The following is a 20,057-nucleotide window of genomic DNA, read 5'->3' as shown; positions in this document are numbered from 1 at the left end:
TCAGAGTCTTAAGTACTTTCTGTGTTGTCCGTAATGTTTAATACGAAAGAGTGATGAATTAAGAATACAGACAGGTGGCAGAAAAATAAATGATAATTACCTCACCGTTCAAGAACTTTGCTACTGTATCTAACAGATTCCTCAGAAATAAGAGTTGAAATGAAATCCAAAATGATATATGACAGAGTTTTCAAAGTTTCATTGTTAGCCAGCAAAGCCTTTCAGAATTTAGAATGGCAGATTGTCTTTAATCGAATCTAATTGTGCCTAATGTGTGAGCTGGATTTAATTTCACACTTTCTGACAGTTGGTAAAACTGAATCAGAGGATCCTTGAGAAGTTGCAGTACTCTATTCTTCAGTCACTGTTGTCTTCTCATGGCTTCTCTCATTTTCTATTATTCTTCTTTGCTGCAGTACCTTGCTAAATATGTTAGAAAGAAGATTAGAATTTCAGTAAATGTAAGCTCTTTCAGTAAATTTTGCTTCATTTGATGACATGTCTAAGCAAAATGAAGAGGCAGTGAGTAAAGTAGATGGGAATTTCTTTATACAATTATTATATATCTGAAAAGTAATTTTCATTAGCTTTTGCCCTAAAAAGGCAAAAATCACTACGTATCAACATGTACTAACAGTGTGGGTACATCTATACTGTGTACTTTTTTGGCAAACTTTCAACTGTCAGCTCAGCATCACACATCATACTCTGTCAGGATTATCCAACCTGTTCACTTCTGTGTCCTTTAATGGTCTGGGATAATAGTGGACAGATGTCACCTCCTTGTTTTAATGTTGATGGATAGTTAGGATCAGTCTATTTGTAGTTAATTACTCTTCACTAGCAAGGTGTAGTTGATATTTCTACACATTAGCACTTCATCAAGTCTCATGCATCAGCCTGGAGCTGTGCAGAGAGTGTAGATCTCTTCTGGGGAGAAATAAAGAAAACTTCATGACAAAATTACACAGTGGATATTTTTGAGTGCTTGTGGAAGGTATGGCTGAGCTAGAGTTTTCAAAGACAGATTAAAACAATTATCTGAAATTCCCTTCCAAGACTGGTAAGCACAAAACGACAGAGGTAATTAGGTGACCAGCCTGCAACATCTAGACAGGATTTGTGATGGGATAACAGCACTAAATTGCAAGTTGTGAGTGAGTGAGGGCACCCACTGCTGGTACATTCAGTGACTTGCAGACTTGCTTGGTTTCTGATGATAACTGATTGGGAACCTGACTTCTTTGCTCTGCAAAGCTGTAAACTGAAGGATGAAGAAAATGAGGAAACGAGGTCTGTATAAATACTTGATTTCCTGTGCTTTGAATATTCAGACTCGCCCAGGTACATATTGTTTCTGTGATGTGTGTTTCTGTGATTCTTAGATTTGGTTTTATTATAAGGAAGTAGTATGGCATGTTGTGATGGAGTTTTTGAATGCTAGAATTCATCTAGTACTGTGGTTTTCTGTTCCTGGATGTGCTATAGTTGTTGCCTTACTGAGAAAACGTTTGCCTTTTACCTTATTGAATTCTTCACTTCACCCTTTCTGCCGTAATTAAAATGACCCCTCTGTGGAGGGAGCATGTGCAAGGAGTCTGTTCAGAGCTTCATTCTTGCTGTGCAGATGGATGTGTTATCAGGTACTGACTAAGCCTTTTCCATCCCCAGAGACCCTCCTTTCCATTCTCTCTGTGCTGTCTCCTGCAACCTCTTTAATTTCCCTTGACCAAAATGGCAGCTTTGCTGGGAGAGTGGTTCAAAACGACACTGCCACAGTGAGAATTTAGTGTATTGTATTTCATTGCGTGTAGTAATGTGTTAACATATGACAGTTGCTCCTCCTTCTCTTCCTCTTCTGCTGCAGAGCAACTCCCAACCTTTTTTATATGCTTCAAATGGAGGCATGCCATGTACCCCCTTTGCATCCTAACAAATTCAAAGTAACCCAAACTGAAAGTAGTATTAATGTCAGAATGCATTTTTTTTCCCTAAGCTCCTTCTACTGGAAAAAGTACAATGTTTCAGCAGTGTGCCAGTGCGTGTCTCATGTTGAGGAACATAAGGCAAAGCGTAGAAATTGTAATACACCAGGAATGTAAGCAGTACAGGGCATAGTTCATCTATTGAGTTCTGAATAATTTTTTCAAAACTGTTTATTTTAGAATTAAATTTGAATATTTAAGGGGGTAAACTTGAAGATTTGGGTCACAGAACTTACTGTACTATCACTCTGCATCACATGGCAGAGCACACTTCCAAAAGTCAGGCAGATTGGCAGTGGGAACCATCCTGATGAATAAAACTGAGACATACTTTTATAGACTTCTTTATACTCCTAAGCAAGTGTACTCTTTGCTTCTGAATCAGCAGCACTTTCTCTAAAGTAAGGATTACTTTCAGAGGTACAAATGCACTAAAATGCCTGTCTCAAACTATTAACTGTGCAGTATAGCTCAATAATATTGAATCTCTTTAAAATAATCTATTTCATTTGCATACAGAGTAATACAAAACAAAGAAAATCACATCTTTGAAATTTGAGGCTGATTTTTTTTTTTTTTAAATCAGCCCCTATTCTGAAAGTAATAACATAAGGAGGGACTTGGGACAGTTTAACAACTCTAATTTTGAAGAAGGTCTCTCACAAGCTCAGGCTTTCAAGTCTCAGTGAAGTGCTCTTCATTATTCTCAAAGGTGTATATCCTTATTCCATTATAACTCAAAGCAGATGTTGAAGGTAGTTATTGGAGTAGTTGTGAAACACTGCTCTGCCAGTGTGAAACATTGCTCTTCTAAATAGCCATTTCATTGTCACGTTATAAGATGTTACATGAGAAACTAATTGGTTTTATCATCCAGTTGTCCCTGAAAAGCCTTCCACAGCCAGAAGGTGAACTAAGTGCACAGTGTGTGCAAGGTTAGCTCCTTAAATATCTGTAGAAGGGACTGAGTGGAAGACAAATCTGTTCTATACATTACATTAAAAATATGCAAGTTCTTAAAGACTTCAGCACTGGGAGTCTGTCCAGACCACATCAGACTAATATCAGAGAATCACAGAATCACAGAATCACAGAATTGCTGAGGTTGGAAGGGACCTCTGGAGATCATCTAGTCCAACCCCCCTGCTCAAGCAGGGTCACCTAGAGCACGTTGCACAGGATTGCATCCAGGCGTCTTTTGAAAATCTCCAGAGAAGGAGACTCCACAACCTCTCTGGGCAACCTGTTCCAGTGCTCTGTCACCCTCACAGCGAAGAAGTTTTTCCTCATGTTCAGATGGAAGCGTCTGTGTTTCAGTTTGTGCCTGTTGCCTCGCGTCCTGTCGCTTGGCACCACTGAAAAGAGTCTGGTCCCATCCTCTCGACACCCTCCCTTCAGATACTTGTACACATTGATAAGATCTCCTCTCAGCCTTCTCTTCTCCAGGCTAAACAGGCCCAGCTCTCTCAGCCTTTCCTCATAAGAGAGATGTTCCAGTCCCCTAATCATCTTTGTGGCCCTTCGCTGGACTTGCTCCAGTAGTGCCACATCCCTCTTGTACTGGGGAGCCCAGAACTGGACGCAGTACTCCAGATGTGGCCTCAGCAGGGCTGAGTAGAGGGGGAGAATCACCTCCCTCGACCTGCTGGCAACACTCTTCCTGATGCACCCCAGGATACCATTGGCTTTCTTGGCCACAAGGGCACATTGCTGCCTCATGCTTAACTTGGTGTCCACCAGGAACCAGAATCTGCAACTATAAGCAAGTGAGTGTCAAGAAAGAGATATCCGTTTGTTCCTATAGAAACCCAATGAAAGGAGTAGGTGGATTACAATGTCCATTTGACAAGTGATACCCTTTTTCAAACTGTTGCTGCTTTTGCTTTCAGACTTAAGTCTTGTAACCAGCATATAGATCCTGACTTGGATTGTAAAGACACCAACCATAACTCAAACCAAATACTCTCATCTTAAGCTACTCTGCCTTTTGGAAAGATAAAAAATGGGCCACGTAGTACTTGTATAATACATAATATGGTAAGGATGCAGTCTCATCACTATTAATTTTTCTGTATTCTTCTGAACAGTGATGATTTCTTTTCAAGCAGGATTTTGAGTTGAATTTTACTTCCAAGTCAGGCTCTTCTCTTCCTTGATTAAAAAGTGCTGTCATGGAAAGGGGTTGCTGTTTTCTGATACGTTTGGGAAATTGGTATTTCAGTCCAGCATCTTGTTTGGAAGATGTATGTTGGTTTCCTAAGAACTGTACAGCACAGAGATATGTGCTACCCTTTGACAGTACTCCTTGCTTCTCCTGCTGTATAAGGGAATCTTCAGCTTTCAGCAACTGTTAACCTGAAATACTTAGTGGATATATCTGGGATTAAGCTTCCCTCTCTTAATTAATAATTGGTCCAAGAACCGACAAACCAGATTTTTTTTTCATGTATATGAAAAGTCTGATTGACTCAAAGGAGCTGCATGTACAACGTAGCGATTAGAGCCCTGGGTAAATATGAAAATGATATGCTTCCACTGGTAATTGAGAAGACAATAGAATAAATAGCTGCAATTACAAAGACCTAATCACAAAGTTTTAGGACTTGTGATTCTAGTTTAGAATAAATGGCCTTTCATTCAGTCTTATTTGTTGTTGTCCAAAAAGCAAGATCAAACACAGACAAATTAGTATGATGATGTTTCCTATTTTGTTTATATTGTTTTCACAGTGTATCAAATAGCCAATGAGTCCAAACTGATTTTCAGAGATTTCACAAATTCCCCCCTCCCAAGGGTTTGTTGATTATGAGACCTCTACAGTAAGAAATTTTCATCAATTTCCAATTCATACTAAATCGTAGTAGTAGATCAGGTTACCGTGACGCTCTGTTCCCTACCTGTTTTTCTGACAGAATCGTTGTTTTGCAGCTGTAGAAATTTTCTTTGGCAGTGGCAGTGCCTATTCCTGTCAGTTTGTGTTGAAAGTTACTTGGAGCGCGCAGACTGGTCTCAACACTGATTTGGAGGTGCTGGCTTTAAGGGAGGTACTGCCTCAGTCAGCAGCTCTGAAGTGGGTCTTCTCCTTCAGTGGGGCTTCCAGACCTACTTGCCTCCTGTGGACTCCTTGGAAGGGAGCAAAGGCTCCTTACATCAAGTGTCTAATTTAGTTGTCTGCTGTTAGATACGAGAATGTCTTCCTAAGATTCAAAAGTCAGGAGACATTTGTCTTCTGACCAAAAAAATAAATTAAAAAAAAAGAAAAAAAAAAGAAAAAGACCTCCACACTGTAGTGGGTAATAAAGCTTAGCATTTTTCTTTAATTTTTGGTAGGTGAGGGAGGAAAAAACAGCTGGTTTATGATCACAGAATGCTTGCGGTAGTTTGATTCCTGTTCCTTACAGTAGTGCTTTTGAATTTATTTTGTCAGCATCAGAAATTTAGGTCTCACCTGTCTACACTGTTTCTTTTTGAGCCTTTTCATTAGCTGAAATATTTCTCACTGAGACCTCCAGGGTTATAAGAAAGGTATTCCTGACTTGTCTGTGTTATTTACAGACAACTTTGAGGCACTACCTTTTCTCTGATCTTCTTGACCAGTATGACAGTGGAGAAGATTTGGCATTTATCTACCTTTCAAAACTCTGAATGCATAAAATTTTTCAGCTCCAAAACAGAACACCTAATATTTTGATACTACCTTACATTATAAGGTAATCAATCAATAATGGACTGTATTTTTTCTGGAATTTGTTTTTCCCAAGGATATTGACTTATGAAATAACCCTTTAAATACATCTGTCCTACACAGTATTTCTGTCATGGGTTTGCTGCAGACAGATATCTTACTGGCCTGGGATAACCTCATATCTATAGCCAAGTAAGCTACTGGCTATAATGCAGAATGTTTTTATTTTCGACTGTTTACTACAGAATGGAAAAGCTGTTCTGTGAAGAACTCAAATTTCTGTGATGAAATTACATTCATTAGATAATACGTAAAAAGCTCCTAAATTCTGAATCTTTCATTGCTTGTCTGGGAATTTTCTTTTGATGTGCTGAACTAGAAGCAAAACTTAAAACCAATAAATACTGACTGACACTAAGAACAATCTTACCTGGCACACGTGTATTCTCTTACTTAACAGAGTCTGGTTCTGCAATTACTGCTTCCTGTATTGGTTTGGGGAACTCTACAACGCCTCCACCCGGACAGGCAGGAAAACCAGTGCCAGGATACAATGGTAAGACTGTCTTAAATATTCTTCTAGAAAAGGAAATTACTTATATTCTTGAGTAAGTGCTCTTTAATTTACATACCTCATGGGAAAAGTACATTACAGTCTTATTAACCACTTTTCCTCCTTCGTGTAACAGAAAGCGCTGCTTTTTTGTGCATTGTGGGATATGACTATGCATAAGAAATACAGAATTATGCTCAATATGATTGATCGACTACTCTTATCTTTATTATGTTAAAAGGCTAGCACTTATTTCTACAGTGTATATATAAAGATATGAAAAACCGCAGTGCTTTAAGGCCTTATCTACAATTACAGTGTTAAATGAGAAGCAGTAGTAAGATTGTATGTTGACAAATTAGGAAGAAAAATGTTAAAAACCATCATCAACAGGAGAGAGATAACTAGACAAATAATTGCAATAAATTGCACTTCTGGTGTGTTCTGTCATAGCTGTATTTTCAGAGCCCAAACAGTTTTGGTTTTGGCAATGTACTTGTATGCTTCTCAGTCTCAGAGACACACTGATTAGATTTTCTTCTGGTGCTACAAATTTATATGACAAATACCCTGAGGTGCATAAAGAGAATTCTTACTAAAAAAATTTGTCTTCCAGAAATATGTCATAGTGAGCTAAAAAGCAACCTGGCAAGGATAAAATCTTCTGTTTGAACCCATCTTACATTCCATTCCTTTTTTTAAATCAAAGCCATTTTGCGTTTATGTTCAGGTACATGGACTTATATTTAGGAGAGCTGTTTAACATGTTATCTTTGAGTACTTGTGCAGCATTTTTATTTCTAGCTGGGAGTAATGGTAGGCTATGAACCAGCATGTAAAGTGAAAGCACTCATTGTCTGGAAGGTATTTGCATGCAGAGGGTGCAGCCGCAGGATTAAGAACTCTAAAATATTTTCATACCTGGCAATCCTGGTTTCAATACAGTTTTCAAGAGTTACTTGAGGTCCAAAAAATAATTACATTTCTTGAAGGTTAAACCATCTTCAGGAAGAGTTCTCACATCCTTTGGCAGAAAAAGCTTAGCTAGCTTTTCTTCTAATGAATACAGGTGGAAATGAACTTTAAAGAAAATAATCATTTTCAGCAGCTCCAGACTTTAGCACTTACAATTACTGCATGAAGATGAGCAATAGGTTAAAAACAGCACTGAAAGAAAACCATGACATTTGCCCAGAGTTGTAATAAATAGGGAAAAGTGGAAGAACGTGACTGCATCACACATGCTGTCGGATCGTAGTCAGGCCTAGAAATATATGTGAGTAGGAAGAATATAAAAATTTCATATGAATTCTGTGAAACATGCTGCTAATGTAAATAAAGAGTTCCTTCAAGTAGAAGAAGGGAAATTATTAAAAGTGAAACACAAAATGAACACTAAAATTCCCTACAGATTTATGAAAGAACTATACCTACTGTTCCTTTCCAGTCTTTGGTTTGAGGCCAGTTATATCCTGTAACCCTGCCATTTATGAAATGGTGGATCTTGAAATCACTGTGTCACTATCAGCCACTTCTGTTTTGATGTTGTTTTGGCTGCTGTTACCTCATTAATTAGAAGAGTTCCTTATGTCATTTAGAAGATGGATATTGTGTTTTAGATTACACATGTGACTGTTAATATTAATGGTCTTCAGCTAAAGTTATGTTGTATTTATGCTGGGATAGGAACAGAAAGCAAAAAAATCTACTTTTCTTTTTAAACACAGCCAGATTCTTTGCTGTCATAATATTGCAAATAAACTGCTAAAGTAAACTGATTTCTTTAATGATTTTTTAAAATGCACATTATAAAAGCAGTATTTGACAATGGTGCAAATTGCATTTAAGTGTGAATCAAGACATCATGTTAATTTCTAGCTCTGTTGCCTTAAATCAGACATTACATTGTACTTTCCCTGTGAGCTACTTATACCTTTTTTGGGTAATTACATTATGTTGTTCACAAACTGTAGCAAGTCCTGCGTATTGTGGAATTAAGTCAGTTTTTCAGTAATTCAGGAATAACCAGTAATACCCACCTTCCTCGAATTTTTGTGCATTGAAATACACCACTCACAAGAAGAATAAATGCTGGAATTGCTACCTTGCTAAAACAGTTGCATTAAACTGTTTAGAATTTACTTTAATATAACAAAAATAGGAAGAATTAGGGGGGAAAAGTTGTTGAAAGCTAAATGTGAGTGAGTCTGTTTCATTCAGTGTTCTACATCTAAATTCTCTATATCTAGCTTGATGTCATGTTCTTATGTTATCTAAAGAGATGTAATAAAAAAATTGTGTTCACAGATTTTAAATGGGATTAATTCTTACCATTATTGCTGTTTTTCATTGAACTATTTTCTAACCTCCCATTCCTCCTTTTGAATTAGGTTTTTGATCCCAGTTATTCCTTCCAAGTCACTGAATTATAAAAATGGCTTTTATGGACTCAGCTGTATCTATGTGCTGAGCCATTGACTTCGGCAAGTTCCTCAGTTACTTAAAAATTTCCATTCTCTCAGAAGGAGTGGCTTCAGCCAGAAAGAGCAAATTATAGATGTTTTGGCATTCTTCAGACCGGATAGGACATGATACTGCTAATAGGTTTCTTAGTGGGACATTAGTCAGAAGTCTGTCTCTTTTTCCCCATGGCCCCTAGAACTTTTTAAAACAGTGCGTAAGATTATTTGCAGTAATTTAGGTCCAGCTGAGCATTGCTTTCTTTGCTTTGGCAAATTTTAAAAAACATGTTGTTAAATCCATATCAGCCTGCTCTGTCGAAACGTTCCCTCCCTATTTTTCCATGGTGTAGTCATTTCACTCTGTTTAACTCCATTTGTCATAGGCTAAGTCTGTGAGTTGATACTACAGTTAAGAATAGCATAGTTGTTCTATGATTCCTTCCCTATCCCCCAGATGACTTCATTGAAGAGGCTGTTTCAGGTGTTTTTCCTCAGAAAACTACATATTCCATATCAAGGTACAATCATTTCACTGAAGGTGATGAGTCAGGTCTGGATTTCTCACTCTAGCGTTACCCTGCTCTGCGGCTTTGGGTAATTCCCAAGTTACTTCACCTCTTTGTGCTAGACTAGAATAGCCTTGGTCAGCTGGGGAGCATCTTTCTGGGTCTTGTGAGGGCCTTTGAAAAACAGGCACATTCATTTACTGCTAATAATATTTTGCACATGAACTAGGTCAGCCTCCAGTGATCTTAGCTGTTAGTTCTTAGTCATGTTACCTGCATACTTTTTCTCATATTTGTCGTGTACTTGAAGGTCCTTTGTTACTTGGAAGGTTAGATTTTGCAGTGTGAGTGTCTTTTAATTTTAGTTCTTTCTTTCTTTCCCATTCTGATTTTGTGCTATTTCTGCTTCCAAAACATAAGTATTATAAATTTAAGGCTTATTGTACTTATGTCTGAATGTTAATAGGGTCGTGAGTTTATCTAGTTTGGTACCCTGAAAGTTTTTAATTCATTTTGTTGCTTGGTGTATTCCCGTTCTTAAGTGTGACATAAGCGTGTATCTGTGAAGTAAAACACTGTCCTCCATCTAAAAATATACTACTTACAGGAGTTCTCTTCCTTTATTACTTTTTTTACAGTGATGATTCTGAATGAAAAGAAGGAACCAGTGAAGGCGAAAGCTTTAGGAAATATTGTGGTAAAGTAAGCAAACTAAGTATCTTATGGCTAAGAAAAGCTTTACAGATGGGTTGACTACCTTTTGACCAAAATTTATCTATATAACTGTAATGAAAGCAATGAGAATTGAATAGTATGGCTGTCTCTGATATTAATATCAAACTATCAGAACTTATGTCCATTAATGTTGAAAAAATGCACATGACTGTGTATGTAAATGACTGTGGACTACTACAGCAAAATTTACCACTTTCTTAATTGCTAGCTGTTGGCAAAGGAATAAGCCTGCCTGTTGTGATGCATGAGCACAGTACTGGATCATTCTCTTCACTGTTTTGTCTTTCAGTTTAGAGAAATTGTATAGCAGTGAAGATTTACATGCTTTGGCTTATGGGTTTGATGCTGCCTGCTCTTTCATTGTCTCCTAACCCCAAGTGATGCACGTTCTTACAGGGAGAATGCATGTTTCCTGATCTCAGTAAAAACAGTAAGATGTCTCTGTGTGTCACTGTTCAAGTGTAGCAGTACTTGGACAAAATGCATGCAAGAAACGACTCCCACCAAAAAAAAAGAAAAAAAGCCCCACCCTGCTGTACATCCTGTAGTTGATCTTTAATCAAATTTACCAAACTCCTGTCAGATGAGGTCCATAAGCTTTAATATTCTTCTTGAAAGTACACATTTCTTAACACCTTTTCTTAGATAAAGAGCCTCTGTTCAGATATACTCTGAACATTAATTTCATTTCTCTTATCTTACTTTCCACTCACTTTTTCTAGAACCTTTCCTTACTTCTGTAAAGGTTCATAGACTACTGCTCCCCATAGCATATGCCAGCTGTGTATTCCAGATGTTTTACAGGGTTTTAGGTGAATGTCATTTTTCTCAGCCAGATACCTACATTGTGATTTACATGTTAGCTGTAGCCTCCTCTGTTTTCAGTTTTAGAAAATACTTAAGCTCTGAACACATACTGACTGCCAGCAAATACAGGTCCCAAAAGGAATGCATTAATCAACTTCTGTTTTGGTAAAATTTAAGAGACTAGAGGTAGCTCAGATTCATCATTCCTCATGTAGATGAATGAAAGCTAATGTACTGAAAGATGAGCATTAACCTTTAGTGAAATGAAATTTTGTTAAAAGCCAAAACATTGGCATAGATGTACTGATTTTGATCAATTGTTAAAGTGAGCTTATCTAAGGATAGAGCCATGGGAGGTAGGAGATTAGGGGCTCATGACATACAGGCACTGGACTATGCTGCAGAAATGCACTTTTTAAATATGGGCTGTCTAGCTGCATAGTGCTTGCTTGGGAATCTGAGTTGCCGAGAGCTGGAGGTTATTTGCTCACCTGTATTACTAATCTAATGTAATTAGACCACTGTGGAGACTAAGGCAGTATCACAGTGAGTTATTGTACTGTGTGATGCAGATGTGTGCTTTCAAGATAAAGCCTCTACTCTGTCTCATTCTGAGCATCTAAGGCTAAGCCACCAGGATGCACAGACATGTGTCTAAGTGCGCACATGTTCTTCCCTGAATAAACATGCTCGTATTTAGACATAGCTTTCCTGTGACACCTGTAAGATTGTGCATTAATTCCGTTGTGGAGTATGAATAATATAAATTGCTGTAGTCTTTAATAGACTCTGGTTTGCAGTAACAGTAATCTAGGTCAGAATGGAGTGTTATCTTTTGAAGCTCTTCCCTCTTGGATGCTTAACTGTTGCTATAATAAAACTTAGGCTTGTAATCAGTGGAGAGAGAAAGGCATTTTGAAAGAAGATCGAACCAAACTGCCTTAGTCATTCAACTAGGATGGGATAAATCAGCTTCCAAAGGTGTTTATATCTCTCTGCTGTCTATAGGGGTTACATATGTAGCTCAAACTAGATGCTTAACATCAACTGCCTGAAAGTTCAGTGAGACTGATCCCATCCTTAGTCACTCTCTGCCAGATGAGCTGAATTATATCTACCAACAGGTAATGTTGATAGATGTGTGTTTGCATTTCTGTATCTTGCTACCTTTATATTGAAGTGCCTGTAAATAGTGGATATTGCCACATCAGGAGATCCTTCTAGGGGTTATCATCAAACTCTCAAAGCCAGAATTTATCTTCCCTAATATTGTCCCTTTTTTCAGCATTTATTTGTCTTAAAGGATTCCAAATGCGTTTATATATTGATTTTTGTTTCATCTTTCTCAGCATGATTTTTGCTGCAGCCAAATAAGTTGATAGGGGAAAAGTGGGTGAATTTTCCAGTTTTTCACATTAGATAATTTAGGAAGAGTAATGGCTCAAGGACACTATTGTTTTATCATTTCAACATTTATTGTAATATCTGTTCTGAAATAGTAGGGGGAGAATAAGAAATTAAACTATCCTTATAGGAGTCGATACGGAATCAATTTTGAGATAGGTTAACTGTCACCTCTTTTTATCTTCCAGCATTTTTTTGGCTTAAATTTTTGAGACAAGAGGCCTCTTAAAATTTATTCTACAGCTTCACTATAAAAAAAAAAGCAAAGAGATTAATGATCTTTAGGAGGCAAATTGTGAATTCTTTAACACTTCTAACATTTGAATCTATGGATTGTTGAACAGAAGTTTGTTTTAGGATATTATAGTTCACAGTGTCTTAACATTTTGTTCCAAGTTTAATTCTGGTAAGGGACAATTTCTTGACAGTTTTTAGTTGTTTTTTGGTCATAAAAGTCTGGGGCTGTTAGGTTAAGACATCACATTTTCTATCTTAGACAGTACTCGGCTCAGCCACTATTTAACTGTGAGACTTTTTTCATTTTTTGATTAGGGCTAGTTTTCATAAAGCCCTCTAGCAAAGCAAGCTTTGCTGTCTTCATTTCTTCAGCAAATACTTTATCCTTCTTCTACATGTACAGATCCCTTGAAAATAGTTGGGATGATCCTTGTTACTAGCAGTGTTTGTTTCTTACCCCAGGGTCCTCTCCAGGTATCTAGAAGGAAATGGAGTGTCAAGATAGGTTTGACTATTACTCTCTATGCACTCAGCAGCAAAATGCGATGCATCTCTTTAGGAAAAAATAAAACTAATCAAAAAAAACCCACAGAGGTGTTTGCTTTATCTGCAACGTGCTTGAGAGGACTGAAAAATGTTCTTCAGTATTTCCTGGAGAGGAGAATGGCCACAAACTGCCTATGATACAAGCTGTGTAAAAGTGGTATGATGTTGCTTTTGGTTATTTTTAGCCCAGTCTAGCTCCTGATAAAGACTATTGGGGCTGTTTGAGGCCTGTGGTGCTTGCAAGTATAGTATGTGAAATATCTATACTGGCAATACAGTTTTAAACTTTAATTTTATCCTGCAGGAGTCAAAGCATTTAGGGAGGTAGTTTTTACACCTACCTGTTCCAACTCCTTGTCCCCAGTATAGTCTTTTCTTTATTCCTCCACCAGCTGATCCCTGCTTTTCTCACATAACCCTCATCTCTGCCCTCTGGAATGATTTCAGGCTGACAAGAACTCTCACACAGGCTAATTTACCTGGACAGTACCATAATATGTTTGACTTCACAAGTTTTTCAGGATAAAGCAATAAAATACAGTGTCAAAACATTTATGATGAAAGGGTCAAGGAAAGTGAAGGCCACTACAGTTCCTGAGGGTCGCCTAAAATGAATCTGCTTGCTTCTAAATTTCCTCTTTTTTTGAGCTACAGTCTTTGGACATGAAGGATAATTAACTGAGAATTTATTCTGAAGTGGAAAAAGGTAGCAGCAATGACCTCCATTTTCCGTTAGCAAGAGCAGTCTGATTTAGTGACGCATTTTGCTTGCGTTGATCTGGTCTGCCTATAATTAATATACACTGGAAAATGTGTGTGTGCATGTTTGTGTGTGTAAGCATGGCTGGTGATGAGAATTTTCAAAATTGTCTGTTCTCTTAAAGCATATTAGCAAAGAAAAATCCCATTTAAGTTCCAGTTCAGTAGGAAACTCAGTTTTGCTCATGTACGTTATAAAGTTTGCAAACCTATTATGTTTATTTTATGAAGCAGTTGCCAGCACTGTCTCATTAGCTGACATTATTCTTTATATGCATCCTCAACAGCAAGGGAACTACATTTGCCATATATTCATTCTAGCCAGAGGGTAGTGTCTACCAGTAAATTCCTCTCTAGAGCTTCTCAAGACTGTTTATAAACCTGTGTTACACTTCCTGTAGTGTTTGTGTAATTAATTTTGTGCCCTAATAATGGAGTATTCTGGAATAAGTATTGACAAATTAGTTTTACAGCTCTCCATTGTACAGAATCACATAAATACTTCTGTTCCATATTCAGAAAGAAGTGAGACAATGTAGTTGTATCATTCAGTGATTCTGAAATGCTTTTGTAAGTTGGAGGGGGAGCTGATAAATGTTACATTGCTTAAATTGCATTTAAGAATAGTGACTGTATGAGAGGCTCTGCATGAATCTGGGAATAGTGGAGAAGCAGGAAAGAAAATTATAGTGTTCTGTCAATGGTTAAAATGATTGAAGTGATGAGTCATGTCATTATGTAGAGCAAAATCATGCAATAGCCAATACAGAGTGCTGTAAGAGTGTAAAACATTAAAAAATAATTAATATTTTTGAGATTCCTTTTATAAGGAATAGGTCATTATAAATTTATAGCTTTTTAAAATATTTTTAGATCTTAAGTTGGCAGATACCAGTGTGACAGGACCTTTAAAGGCAAACATCGTAAAGCTAATATTCTTTAGGGGGGAAGATGGTGCTTAGAAGTAAGCAGCCCATTCTCAGTTTCACTGTTTGTAGTACTGTGTTCAATCTTTACATATTTACAGGGCAAATAGTTGGATGTTCAATAAAAAGACTACTCATTTAATATTGCTCATAATATATAAAAAAATTTCAGTATGTATTTGGAGGTTTGTTACAGAGAATAGTGGCTTGAAGCCAGGAACGTACTCTTTAAGATGCACAATAGAAATCAATGTTAATCAAAATATCTTAAAGGGGGGAAAAGGGAAAGAAAAATATGTAATCTTTCTGTGTACATGATAGTACCTTAGCATCCCATTAATGTAAGTAAAAGTGTTGTAGGAGTTGATGAAGCGACATTTGGGCATTCTAACTTGGGGTAAACCCACAAGAGAGCTCAAAGCTTTTGTTTGTGCTTGTCCTCTTTGCTGCAAGGAAAGGAGGAGGGGAGGCGAGGGCAGTGGTTTTGGACAGTAGAAGCAAGGGAAACTCCATCTCAGCTCAAGAGAGGGGTAGCTAGCCTAGCTCAAAAGAAAGACAGATAGATAAACTGAAGTTATCTGAGATGCTAAAATACCTATTATTGTTAGATGGGCCCATATAAGCTACGTCATTATTTACAGAGTTTGCCTAGTTTTTTTCAGTGTTTTTCTAAATGTTTTCAACATTGAAATGAGAAATGGGCCTGGATCTGTTTTTTTTTTTTTTTTTTTTTGGCTCTAGACATTTTAATCCTGATATTTTAGCAAAATTCCAGTACATATAACAACATTATGGCAAGCTGAATTCCACCTTTATTAATTGTACTGATTATTTGTATTAGCACAATACCTAGAAGTTCTAGTCAGTCATGATGCTAAGCTCTTCACAAATACAGAATTGTGCGTGCCTGTGACACCAAGGCGGGAAAGGGAGGATCAGATACCAGCGGAGGGAGACACTCAAGGTTCATGAGGGGTTAAACAGGATAGATTTAATAAAGTACTTACTTACACTCCAAACTGCGTGGGGAGTCCCGAGAACTGCACGGGGGGATCGCTGATGGGAGGCTGCTGGAGGCACGGGCCAGACGCCCAGGCAGGACTCACCTCGTTGTACCCTAAGGGCCCCTTAAATCTACTAGAACTATTTCCTTATCTCGGCTGTACTAACCTTGAGTAGCTACCATCTGGGAAGCAGCTAGATATTGCTGACAAATGGCAAATGCATGCCTGGCCCTGAGGGGCATTCAGTCAGTGTGCAGAGAGCACGCTCTGGGGCTGCCACCACATGCTCTGGCAGTCACTGACTCCTCGCCAGACCTGCAGGTGTTCTCACTACAGCACCCATACCTGTGCAGTTATTTTGCCTGAAAGATGATGTACACGCATGGAAGAAATGTTTAGGTTTTTCTTAGTAACCAGAATTGGGTCCTACATGCAATTAATGTTTTACAGAGAGCTGTAGCGGAGCATTTTCATACTGTGTCTGTCTTTGCCATACTCTGCAGGATAGCGATACCTGCCCTAACCTGTAGTTCAGCAGTGTGGTTTCCTAGGCTCAGGGAGCTTATTTGTCTTGCAGCAATATGCAATGTAGAGGTACTAGCCATTGCAGCAGTTTTTCTTGAAAAAGATTGGTAGGAGCAGGGATGATACTTCTGGTGATACATTGCATACTTCTGAGTTTAAATTTCTAAACAATTGTATTTACAGAAAGCAAAATGTGTTTCTGATTTCAGCAATAAAACCGGTTCTTCTATTTAATGACTAAGTGCAAACCATTGAATAGAGCTTTGGAGAAATTATTGACTTTGTCCATGTGAATTGTCCTGTTGCTCCCATCATAAGGATGTTTTAGACTGTTAAATAAATTGAAAGTACAAAATCTGCAATGACTGTAACTTATGAATTGCTGTGCAATTAGCAACCAGGCAACAACCGTAGTTAACTACCATTTGCTGGTGTTTTTTCTTGAATCTGAACAAGAGATTTTTTCTTTTAAACTCCTACACAGACAAACACAGGGATCAATATATTCTTCTCCTAATTTTTTTTTTCACGGCAAATATTCTCTGAGTCATGCTTGTGTATCACAGGGGTGCTTACTAAACTTGGAAGTCTTGAACTAGGCCAGTCAATTCCCTCCAGATGGGCAGCAGCCATCCTGCCTCCCTAAAGCCTGCGTAACTAATGGGAAGTGTTTGGCTTTTGGGACTGTAGTGAACCGTAACCATACTTTCAGGGGATGTGATTTATAGTATGTGTCGAGCTAGAACCCTCAGAGAAAATAGCAATATTTTTAGTACTATACTCCCTTAGACAACTGGAGCTGAATTAAGCTGAAGGTATGTGGAATCATAAACAGTCATGGATTTGAATCATTACTAGATGACGTGGCCTTTTCAGCATAGCTTATACTATTAATACTGTATTTAGGTAAAACGTATTTTTTTCTTCTTCTTTTTATAATTGTAATGTTAGTACATACCACTGCGCTGGTAACACCGGTTCCTGTGACCGGTGTTATCACAGGAGCCTTGTAATGAGCATCAGTATTACTGCACTGCAGAGGTGTGTTTCCCTGCTGGAGATACTGCTTTTTGGATATAGTAATGTATCATAGGAACATTGTCAGGGTAAAAAATAAAATACCCCAGCTACAGATTTGCTTGTTAGGAATACAGGCATATGCTAGCGATATCTGTATGAGGCATTTATGGTTTTATCTATATAAATGTGCTTGTTTGAGTGATCATTCTCTCTCTGTTATTAGGGTTAAGCTTTATAAAACTCCTGTTTTTCTCTCAGAATATGTATTTCTTAGGCTTAAACGCAGCTTATTGCACTGCTTATCAGGTGGTCAGAGCTTTGGAGGAAAAAAATGACTAGTATGTTAACTGAGACTTCTGTAGCTTTTCTTCTTCTGGTAGATATATATTTGTGGAATGACCCTTCTTTTGTCATTTCCATGTCCTTGACTGAAAATGGATATAGAGCATGCATTGAAAACTCAACTAATGAAGCATTTCAATATTTTGCAGCTTCACTTCTTATAAAATTATAGTAAGTTCAGTTATTTTAGAAAGTTCTAAAGTTGATTTTTTTAGTAATATACTTTCAAAAAACTCCTTAAATAATTCCAATAATATTGTGTTCAGTTAAAGTATAAAAAAAAGAAAAACATTCTTATGCAGATTCTTGTGACTAAATACATTTGAGTTATGTCTGTTTACAAAAACTGAGTATCTGTATGCCTGGGTAATTCGGTAGGTACATGTATAGATGTGTGTATATGTCTGTGTGTTAGAGAAAGATATCTATAATAATGAAAGTATCTGTATCATAGTGCATACGCACATATTTCTGACAGATACTCTGTTCTTATAAATGTTGAAAGCTGAATGGTGGTAACAGATATTTATAGCATGTCTTCTATATTTACAAGACCAAACACTATTTTGCTAAAGGTTGGAGACCCTATGTTATATTAGAGTTATGGACTGGGTACAGTTCAGAGCTATATGTGATCACATGTGATCACAAGAAATATATGGTCATGTTGATCTGTTAGCAACACATTATTGAACTGAACTGTTTTCTGACTGCATAGTCAATAATTGTTTATCTGAATATAAAGTATGAATGTAGACAGTCAACTGCATTTTTATATCTGTGTTTCTAATTTCTCTCTGTTCTTTTTAATTTAAGGTTGCCTCTGCCTCCTGGAGCATTTTCAGGTCTTTGGGAAAATCCAGAAACATTCCAGAAGTTATATTTCCAAAAATTTCCAGTAAGAATTACAGAATGAGTTATATAAACTTATAGTAATCCCATGACACTAAATGATAGTAGATTTCAATTGGTTACCATACAACATTATCATATCTTATTTTAATGGGAGATATTTTAATAGGAGTTCTTTGATTTATGACTTCTTAGTTAAAAGCATTTCAAGTAAACCTTTCCTCATACATACTTTCAGCTTTTAGGTACCTAGACTTTTTTCAGATCTGAAACAGAAGAAGTAAACTTCAAGTTTTTGAACCTAAATTTGTTTTCTACAGCTATGTTATTTGGTTTAATAAAAGATATATGCCTTGCCTCATTTGCAACCTTAGACTAACATAGCTTCAAATACACTACTACTGCTGACATGCAGTTATCCTAATTTAACCTCAGTCCAAAATATACACTTGTCTCTGGTGTGTGGAAATACATAGGAAGACCCTTACTGAATTAAGTATGCTTCCTTTTCAGATGAACTATCCAAGGACTGGCTTGCTACTTTCCATACAGAAATAGATACACTTGTATTATGTGAATATCCAAAATGGAAGGTTTTGTCCAAGAATAAAAGTAGATGAGTGAATTGATGAGGCGAATTATTATTTTTTGCATTAGCGTGATAATGTTGTTATATGCCTAGCTCCAGCAAATGGAAATATCTTTAGAGGCAATTTGACAACTGTCATTGTATTGTAACAGTTCCACTCTTCTTGTGTAGATTCAGGCAACATATTTCTCAAAGGTGTCAGGGATCAAAGTAAGCAGATTGGAAGAAATCTAGTTTTATGTGTTGTCTTCTGTTTTATCTTCACAAAGACTACAAAACCCTTCTGGAAAGGGAATGCCAAAGCATATTATCACATAAGAATGGTGAAAAATATTAAGAAGTAAGTCTTATAGGGACCAACAACTTCATTTATGGAGACGATAAGTTTTGTTTGTTGGTTTCCCAGAATGATTGATGATCCTAGTAATATTTCTGAATTTATTTTTATTTTTTGGTTATGTTATTTTTAGGGATACTATGATACTATGGATGCAGGTTATATGGATGAAGATGGCTATTTATATGTCCTGTCTCGAGCTGATGATGTGATCAATGTTGCAGGACACAGAATTTCAGCAGGTGCAATTGAAGAGGTGAGCGTTGCCTGACAGTAAAGTAGAAAAGCGAAAAATGAATAAAGAACGCTGAGTTCACAGAGATTGAAAATCTCACAAAAATCTCTTCTTTTTCTGCTTTTCTTGATTGCATTTGTATTGGTATTTTTAACAAAAACATTAAGTGTATCACGTCCTTCCTGCTAAGGTCCTTTTGAGGACTTGAACTTAATCAACAGTGAGCATTCATACCATGAGCTTAATCAAGCAGGCATGATTTGACAGAGGAAGGTGGAGTTAAGGGGCAGTATGGTAGCAGTGGAAGCATTCCTGTAAACTCTGATGTCATATGTACTTGGGAATGCACTATGATAATGTAGGCAGTCCTTCAAGGCTCAGTGTGTCAAGAAGTTGCACCGGTTACTGTAGTGGCTTAGGAGCAAGAACTTTTATTTCTAAAGTGCAGTTTTAAGGTGTATATTTGAAAGTGTTTGGTGTTGGATGAATTCTTTTTGCATAGACTCACATTCAGTGCTTTTCTTGATTTGAAGAGTTTTCTTCTCAGT

General features: G+C 37.2%; 1 protein-coding gene across 3 annotated transcripts in view; it reads left to right on the top strand.

Moving 5' to 3' along the window:
- The window catches only part of ACSS3 (acyl-CoA synthetase short chain family member 3), a 90,692-nt gene that overhangs the window by 64,169 nt on the left and 6,466 nt on the right, over positions 1 to 20,057 (top strand). For all 3 annotated transcript variants that reach the window (XM_067289920.1, XM_067289919.1, XM_067289921.1), the window contains 4 exons: positions 6,131 to 6,226; positions 9,830 to 9,893; positions 18,313 to 18,394; positions 19,408 to 19,530. In XM_067289920.1, the coding sequence (XP_067146021.1) occupies positions 6,131 to 6,226; positions 9,830 to 9,893; positions 18,313 to 18,394; positions 19,408 to 19,530 (365 nt within the window). The remainder of the gene's footprint in view (positions 1 to 6,130; positions 6,227 to 9,829; positions 9,894 to 18,312; positions 18,395 to 19,407; positions 19,531 to 20,057) is intronic.

The sequence above is a fragment of the Apteryx mantelli genome, chromosome 1 (assembly GCF_036417845.1).
Source record: "Apteryx mantelli isolate bAptMan1 chromosome 1, bAptMan1.hap1, whole genome shotgun sequence".
Classification (NCBI taxonomy): Eukaryota; Metazoa; Chordata; class Aves; order Apterygiformes; family Apterygidae; genus Apteryx; species Apteryx mantelli.
This window is presented reverse-complemented; position numbering and strand designations above follow the sequence as displayed.